Source organism: Monoraphidium neglectum, assembly GCF_000611645.1.
Source record: "Monoraphidium neglectum strain SAG 48.87 unplaced genomic scaffold scaffold02098, whole genome shotgun sequence".
NCBI lineage: Eukaryota > Viridiplantae > Chlorophyta > Chlorophyceae > Sphaeropleales > Selenastraceae > Monoraphidium > Monoraphidium neglectum.
Genome location: NW_014011530.1, coordinates 1 through 8,956, shown reverse-complemented (window position 1 = coordinate 8,956; position 8,956 = coordinate 1). Strand labels below are relative to the sequence as shown.

General features: G+C 61.8%; 1 protein-coding gene across 1 annotated transcript; it reads left to right on the top strand.

Annotated features, from left to right (window-relative positions):
* Positions 1 to 3,232: 3,232 nt before the first annotated feature.
* MNEG_9876 (RNA helicase) lies at positions 3,233 to 8,451 on the top strand (the record flags this gene model as incomplete). Its single annotated transcript, XM_014041652.1, has 12 exons — positions 3,233 to 3,238; positions 3,622 to 3,870; positions 4,414 to 4,530; positions 4,947 to 5,089; positions 5,384 to 5,501; positions 5,743 to 5,788; positions 6,291 to 6,436; positions 6,669 to 6,749; positions 7,229 to 7,303; positions 7,499 to 7,547; positions 7,810 to 7,916; positions 8,269 to 8,451. 12 exons carry the CDS (start codon positions 3,233 to 3,235, stop codon positions 8,449 to 8,451), a joined length of 1,320 nt encoding a protein of 439 aa, XP_013897106.1.
* Between the last annotated feature and the right edge of the window lie 505 nt (positions 8,452 to 8,956).

Genomic DNA, 8,956 nt, shown 5'->3' with positions numbered 1-8,956 from the left:
CGCAGGCCGCCGCGCAGCGCGAGGCGCCCCGCGGCGGCGGCGGCGAGCGCGTCGCGCGCGTCCCGCTCGTCCTCAAAGTCCACGACAGTCCAGGGTTCACAATGTGTTGCGCGGTGTCGCAGGCCCCGGATCTGTCGCGGCGGCAGCGTGGATCAGCGGTGGCGCGTGAGAAAAAGCCGCGGACCATTCCGAGCGGCACCCCATGCGCTGCCAGCTGGTGATCGACATGGGGCAAGAGGTCGCAGTGAACGCATGGCTGGGCACCGCACCTGCGCGCCCGGGAAGAGGTCAAGAATCGCCTCGCTGGGGGCGTCTGGCGGGACGTCGCGCAGCAAGACAGCATAAGGCACCCCACGCGGCGCGGGCGCGGGCGCGCCGCGGCTGAAGGGCGGCGGCGGCGGGTCCGAGGGCTGCCTGCCCAGGTTGTATGGCGGAGGCTCAGCGAGCGTGTCTGCGAGCGCATGGTCAGCGAGAGGAAAAGGTTGGGGAGCGAGCGGTAGGTGGGACCCGTGAAGCAAGCGCCAGGTGGTGCGGCGCACCAATCAGGTGCGGCTACGAGCGGCGCGATCGGCAACAATCGCGCGTGTAGACCCAAGGCCCCGCCACTTGCTCAGAAGCTCGAAGATAAACACGCACCACCGGCGTCCTCTACTTCATCTGCCCACGTCTTGCTGGACTTCATTCTGGATGCTGGCGCAGAGCGCGCCTTCAATCACGCGTCTCGGCGGCTTGTTCAGGCGCGCAGGCTACGTTGGTGTTGAACTAGTGGCTTTGTTGCAAAGCAGACTCCCAACCAAAGTGGGCGCCAACAGCGTCAGATCGATGCGTCAGGTGGATCAGGTGTTGCCTGCTGCTGGTGCCCAAATAGTGGTGTTGGTGATTATGGTTGCTTGTGTATGTTTTCGCGGTGATTGTTGTTTTTCCAGCCCGTCTGTTGACCCTCTGCGATGGTGAGTGCAGCGGGTGCAGCATGTCGGAGTGTCATGACCGTGCGAAGAGCTTCGGCAAACCTGCATCACTTTGGCGAAATAGAAGTATACCTCAACTACCTTGGAGTCGTAGTCGGCCGTCACCGTCTCACCGGGGATCGAAGGAACAAGTGTGCGGCACACAGCGGAGTGCACAAAGCGAGTGCACAAAAATTTCACCTGATGCGTCTGGCGCTTGCTAGCAAGCGCGGCTTCGCGTGCACCTGGCCATCCGCTTGAAGCATGCCCCCCCCCCGCCAGCCCACAAGGTCACAAACGCCTGATTTAACCCCATTAAACATGCAAGTGTATGAGCTCCACCTGCGTCATCCCACTGGTGTTGGTGGGTGCAAGTCCATCCAGTAGACGGCATCCACTTGCGCGACTGTCTCGAGTGTGTGTTTGAGCGATGCTGCCATGTCCACAAGTGCACCAGGGGCGACGGATCCCTGCCCATCCTCAATGCTGTGATGTTAACATTTGCATAGAGTGCCACAGATCCCAGCCCATCCTATGTATAGGTGATACGAGCACGATTCACAACGCAAGCGTGCAACACTCGAGTACTAGCATGCCGAAAGGTTTCTGACCTCGTGGTTTCAGCGCGGCGGCAGCCGGCAGGTAGCAGTGCAGCTTGTTGCACAGTGCAAAAGCAACTTTTACATATGATAGTAGTTTTCAAAATTGGAAACAAGGCCCCCCCATATGACGTTGACTGGAACGATTGCAGAGGGTTGAACTGTGCGAGAGCACGGCGAGGCACTGCATCTGCAAAAATGCCAATGTTGACTGGGATCGATTGCTGTGGAGCACCCCATTCATGTATGGGTGACTCACGGCATGCACAGACCGATGATGCAGCGCAGCAGGAACGGCAAGAACGACACACACACACACACACACACACACACACACACACACACACACACACACACACACACACACACACACACACACACAAGGATAAACGGTGAAGCGGTCAATGCAGCGGTGGCACACCGGCACACCCCAGTCCAACACGGCCGACGCCCGGTCGTCCAGCGCCCGCACCGAGCACTGCTGGATGCCATATTTGTTGTTGACAGCAAACCTGCAGCCCCTGAACTGCAAGGACAGCAGCGTATTGCTCCGTTGCAGGGCCTGTAACACATTGCTGATGCCCTGGATGTTCTGAACAACCAAAAACTGAACACCGCGGAACGTCCTGGCCACCTCGCGATTGCTGATGGGGGCGAACAACTTGTTCGTCTTGAAGATAAAGGGTTACCCTATGGCACCTACGCAGGCAGCGACCTGAGCAGCAAATGATGAGGGACCATGTTTGGCAACGTCACGAGATAAAACTGCTGCAACTACACATCCGGAGCAGGAAGCGTGCACACTCAGCCGGTCAAGATGCGGTAAGCCTCCAGCAAGAACCTGGGCAGCGAGCTCAGTATCGCAGCCTTGGGGTGTCACGCGCCTGTGCTGATTGCATTCACTTAACCAGGTTTGCCAAGGTAATGGCGTCCCCGATTTACCGTTGCTTGCTGTCGGCAGTCGCGACCGCGCCTCGCGCCTGGGTGATGGCGCTCGCAGGCGGCACGCCATCACCAGCTGGATGTAAGGCGGTGCCTGCGGCTGCGATCAGGTGCTTTATGACTGAGTTGTGATATGCTTTAGCCTGCCCAGAAGTACGCTTGCAAGCCACCCTTAGGTATCCCTCTTCAGGCTGTTGTCCACGTGGCAAGCGCCCCATTTCTGTTATGACAACGCAATTCCATGGCACTCCAATGGCCGCCACTGCCGCACGCCCCTCCCCGCACACAAGACAGTAGCAGCCACCACGAAATGCACAACATGACACAAATAACACTAGCCTGCATGCTGCTTTGGGGTGCCATGCAGGAGGGCTGCGTTGTGATGTGTCCAGGGTGAGGTCTGAGGTGCCGCCGAGTGACGCGAGATCAGGTGCACAAGGTGGTGCGCCCAACGCAATTGCCTGTGTATGATGTACTTCTCATCATGGGTATACGCACTGAGCAAAGCCCTTCGCCGCCATGGATCCTAAACTAGTTCGCCAAAATCATAAAAATAAGCACGAGCGCACCAATAGGGTCGTACAAGTGCAGGATAGTAACAAACGCCATGCAGCAGAACCAGCAGACGAGGACGCGCGGCAGGCTCGGTGTGCAGCCGGTGCACTGCTGCTTTGCTGCTGCCCATTGTTGCGAGGTCAAGCGTCTTGCAATGCCTTGCGATCAGGATTGTACTGCGCACAGACGATGCAAGTGCGCAGTGCTTTCAACAAGGGCAGCCAGTTTTGCTGACCGCCCGCATCGGCACCCGCACCCCTCGCCAAGCGCCGACCAACCCCCACCCCTTGGGCACGCCCGTGCGTGACACCCGCTGGCAGGCGCCACCGCATTGACGAGGAGCGGCGCCAGCTGCCGGTCTGGGCAGCCTCCGAGCAGCTGCTTGCTGAGGTGCACGCCCATGAGCAGGCCGCAGCGCCCGGCCTCCGCACTTTCTGTGTCGCTCGTGCGTAGCTGCAGCCGCACGACTCCCGGCAGACGTCGCCAGCCACCCAGGCTGTTGCCGCTGCACGCAAGAGGGTATCAGACTTTAGTCTTCTTTTCAATAGCATGCTCGTGCCCTACCCCGTTCTCAACAGGTTCGTGCCAACAAGGTCCTGATCGTGGTTGGGGAGACAGGATCGGGGAAGACCACTCAGATTCCACAGTTCCTGCTGCAAAGCGGCCTCGCTGACATCAGCGGCGGCGGCGGCGGCAAGGGCGGCTGGCGCGGCGGCAGGGACGGTGGCGGCGGCGGGATGATCGCGTGCACGCAGCCGCGGCGCGTGGCGGCAGTAACAGTAGCGCGGCGGGTTGCGGAGGAGATGGGGGTGCAGCTGGGGCAGAAGGTGGGCTTTGCGGTTGTGTGTGTGTGTGGGGGGGGGGTATATTGTGGGCTGTGAGGACGAATGCATACATAGTGTTGGGGCACTGGGGGGAGGGGCGGACCTGGGGGCGTGGTCAGCCCAGTAGGAGGGTAAAAATGGTTGTTTTGCAATGGTTGTGAGCTGGGCGCTCGGCCTGCGATGTGTGAGCTTGTTGTGTCTGGTGATGGGTCGGCAAGCTCCTCCAAAACCATGTGGCATCCCTGACGCAATCAACCCTTGGCCCAGCAGCCGCGTTTCCGTGCGCCCCACTTTAACCACCTTGCTGCACCTGCCCGCACCCGCCCTCAATCCCCCACGCCAGCTGCAGCAGCCCCGACCCCGCCCGCTCCGACCCCGAGCACACATGTACCTGACAAAACTTTTGGCCACATATGATCTCTCACGCCCACGCACCTGCTTGTGCACGTGCGCGCGCACACAAACACACGCACGACACACACACACACACACACACACACACACACACACACACACACACACACACACACACACGCGCGCGCCCAGGTCGGCTACTCCATTCGCTTCGACGACTGCACTTCTCCCTCCACGCGAATCAAGTACATGACAGATGGCATGCTGCTGAGGGAGTGCCTGCTGGACCCCCTGCTCAACAAATACAAGGTTGGCAGCGCATGCGCGGCTGGGTGGCCGGCCGGCCGGCTTGCTGTGTGAGAGCATGCATGTGTGAATGCGTTCACGGCCGGGTGGCTCACTATCAGGCTGTTGGGAGTGACCCGAGCTGCAGAGGACTGCTGTTTGATTGCTAGCACGCAGCTGCCAGGCAGCTGCTTGGCAAGCGCTCCGCCATAGCTTCGGCGCTGACCCTCTCTCCCCCACCCAGCCCACCCGGTCTGTTGTCGGTTCCGTTGCGAGCGGCGCTCCGCCCCATCCCGGGCCGCCATCAGGAACCCCCATTGCACGCCTGCGAATCACGTCACCTGCTGCAACCCCTAGTGGAGTGCATCAACAGCCCCCGACCACTCGTCACTCGCCACTTGTCACTCGTCACTCGTTACTCGCCACTTGACAACGCGCAGGTCGTCATCGTGGACGAGGCTCACGAGAGGACCGTGTCAACCGACGTACTGCTGGGCCTGCTCAAGGGGGTGGCCGCGCGGCGAGGGGACGACTTCCGGCTGTTGGTAATGAGCGCCACACTCGACGCAGAGGCGTTCAGCAAGTGAGGGAGCCCCTGCGCTTTGGGGTCGCCGTGGCACGCACAGCGCGTGAACGTGTGTGCCAATGCTCTTGTGCACCGGAATGTATGGGGATATGTATCGAGATGTATGACGAGAAGGCGGAGAGCGGCCGCGCTGAATGGGCATGGGTGGGTGGGGCATTTCCTCAAAACAAGCAGGAGCGTTTCAATGGGAGGCGACATCGACTCTCGCTGGTCGACTGTTCAATTCTGTGCTTCAGCCATACACGCAGCCTGTAAGCTGCCGATTCAGGGCTCTGCATTTTGCTGCCGCAGGTACTTTGGCGGCGCGCGGGCGGTGTGGGTCCAGGGGCGGCAGCACCCGGTGGCCGTCATGTGCACGACTCATCCGGAGGACAATTACCTCGACGCAGCTTTGAACGCGGTGCTGCAGGTGGGACGTTCGTCGTGCGCGAGGGGGCTTGTAGGAACGTTTCTGAGCGCCTGCGTGTGCCTTGCGTGCTCTGAAGGGCGCGTGTCTGTCCGTGTGTGCAAGTGCGCACCTGTATGTTTTTGTACTGATGTCGTTAGCGGCGGCCTGGTGCTGATGGCTGCCGCCTGTCTTGCCAATGCTGAGGCGCTCTAGGAGACCAGGCCCTGACGAGGTCTGTGCCGTCCTTTTTTGGCACCGCCAGGTGCACTGTGAGGAGGGGCCCGGCGACATCCTCGTGTTCTTGACGGGTGAGGGATCACGGGTTCAGGGTCTAGGGTTGAGTTTTTCAGGGTTTGGAATTTAGAGGTTCGGGGCCCAGGCGTCAGGGCACACATCGACCTGCCTGCATATGGGGGAGCGCTCTTCGCAGGCTGCCGCGTGGCCCCCGCATCAACAGGCACTGCGGCCGTCCTCTGCAACCGCTCGCACGCGTGATTTGGTTGGTCCCTCTTGAGTTGCCCCTCAGCGCCTGCGTTTTTGTCCACTCCTGTTTGATTCCTGGAACCTTGCACTTATTCCACCCGTCCAACGCGTCGGCCCAACCACTCCGTCAACCCAACTGATTTCCGCAAACTCAACCAATTTCTGCAAAGCCTTCACCATCAAACCAGACCGGCACAGTTCTCTGCATGATGTTTCTTGAGAACCCTTTGGACCCCCGCGACCCCAATGGGATGCTCCGTCGGGTTTTTCAATATTGGCAGATTCAAGACACCACCTCAATCGATCCATCACTCAAAACCCCCCAAGGCCAGGAGGAGATCGAGGGCCTGGAGCGGCTGCTGATGGACCGCGCCGCGGCGCTGCCGGATGGTGCCGCGGGGCGCGGGGGCGGCCCCGAAGAGCTCTTGGTGCTGCCCATCTACGCCGCCCTGCCGCCGGAGCAGCAGATGCGGGTGCGCGCGCCGCGGGCCGCCGCCGCTCACGCCTGCGCCTCCGGTCTGTTGCACACGGCTTGGATCACGTGTTGGGCGAAGCCAATGCCTGGAATCCCTCTGTCAAGATACCAAACAAAATGTTCCCATCAGCAGCGTGAGCGGCCGCTGTATAGTTGTGTGAATTGCCTCCATGCGGTCCCCGCACGCGCAGTCAAATCTTGGTCAAACCTGGTCAAACGCGCGACCGCAGGTGTTTGACCCGGCGCCCGCTGGCAGCCGCAAGGCAATCCTGGCGACCAACATTGCGGAGACGTCCATCACTATTCCAGGGGTGAGCTGTGGCAGCGACCGGGAAGCCCATGGCGGCTGCAAGTGTTGGGCATGGTCCTTAATAATTTGGTGCTGATGAGGAGGCGGGTGTGGGCTGGACTGGAAGGCAGGACGGCAGGACGGCAGGAGGGGACACAAGGTGGCAGGGGGCAGGGGGCAAGGATGAGGGGACTGGGGCGGAGAGGGGACGGGGGCCCCGCGCGGCGCAGGCGTCGGCAGGGGCTTGGGAGGGTGTGCGGCTGCGGCCGCGGGGCCAGTCGCAAGCAAAGGCCCAAACCGTGGGAAGTCCAGGAGGCGCACGTGCCTCGGCCCAGCCTGCAACCTCTCGCTCGACCTCTGTTAGGCCGTGGCTCTTCGCTAATGAGCGGGTGGGGGCGCAGGGCAGGGCGGCGTCACGGTGATCGCCTTCCCAATTGAACTTACGGTGGCCCCTCAAACCCCAAACCCCATCCATAACCGCTGAACCCTGGACCCCAACAGGTGCGCTATGTGGTGGATACTGGGTTTGTCAAGGCCCGGGGGTACCACGCAAAGCTGGGGGCGGACTCGCTTCAGGTGAGGCCGGGCCAGATCATGTGTGATCTGCAGATCTCAAATCATGCAGCAGATCGTTTGTCGTGCTGAAATGCGATTGCTGCTTTTTGGGTGAGAGCTGGACGAACAGGGCATACAGTATGTATGTGCTTTTGATCGCTAAAGCTCGTCATGCCGCACCAAATTGTCGCCCGCGCTCCCTGGCCGCCGCCGCAGGTCGTGCCGGTCTCCCAGGCGCAGGCGCGGCAGCGGAGCGGCCGCGCGGGTGGGCGACACGCGTGCGCGCCCCTGGCGCGCGGCCCGCTCCGACCTCCCTGAACCGTCCTGTCCATATGCATTCCTGCCCGCCCCTGTCCCGGCACGTGTCAGCTCCCTGCCCGCCTGCCACCTGCCACAGTCAAGCGCCACATCTGTCCGACGCCCCGAAATCTGGCCTTGCCGAAACCAGTTCGCGGCGCAGCCTCCAGCGTTGGCGCCCTTCCTGTGACATGCGCGCTCCATCGGCACACCCATCCCCCCACCATCAGGCCGCGAGGGGCCCGGCAAGGCGTACCGCCTGTACACCCTGGAGTCCTTCAAGGCCCTCGCGCCCACCACGCCGCCGGAGATACTGCGCAGCAACCTCGCGAGCACGGTGCGGGCGACCGCGGCCGTGGCGGAGGCAGCAAATGCAGCGGCGGCTTGCGCCTGGGCCCCCGCTCAACTGGCGGCACTGGGCGCCATTGGGCTGATCCTTTCGCCCCCTCACGGCCGCCTGAGCGTTCACGTTAGCCATATGCCCCGTCGCGTCATGGCGCCCAGTCTTAAGACGCAATTATAACTCACCCCCATCCCGCCCGCACACTCCAATCTGGCATGCAAGACCCAACGCAACGCTCTGCGCCCCTCTCGCATTCAAACTCTTCTCACCTTTGAAAAGAGTTGCCGATCCTTTCCATGGGGTCCAGATCTTCCGCCGACCCCTCGTCTTCCTGTCAAAACACCAGGTGCTGCAGCTCAAGGCCCTGGGCGTGGAGGATGTGGTGGGCTTTGATTTCATGGACAAGCCGCCCAGGGCGGCGGTGGTCAGGCGAGCGCTCAGCGACGTGTGCGGTGCTTTCTGCAACGGCGGCTCAGGCGCAGTGATCACGGTGCCGTTTGCTCCGGCCCGACCGCCTTTACCTGTGTAGCAGAAGCAGTCATCAAACAAGCATCCCCCCCACCCTACCGCACCTGCGTGAGGGCACAGTTCGCAATGATCAAAACCGGCCCGGTCACGCGCTTCTGTTAAATGCATCAACATTTGTGGCAAGACAGGTCCCTGGAGCTTCTGCTTGCGCTCGGCGCGCTGGACACCAGCGGCGCGCTGACGCCCGACGTGGGCGCCCCCATGGCGCGGCTGCCGGTAGACCCCATGTTCGCAAAGGCGAGGCTTTGGCGATGCGCAAACACCGATCCGCAGCGGCGCCGCCAAGCCTGGCACCCGCGGCGCGCCAGTGCCCAGCGTTGCATCGCGGCGTCGACGCGTCGATCCGTTTCCTCTCTTTCTTTGTCGTTGGCGTGGCGGCTGCGTTGCTGAGTGTCGAGCTGCACAATCCCCCCCCTTGCAGACCTGTCGATCTTCGCCAGAGCTGGCTAGGCACAATGCGCGCGTTTGCACCCTCATTTGCCGAATCCTCCCCCTCCCCCTTACCC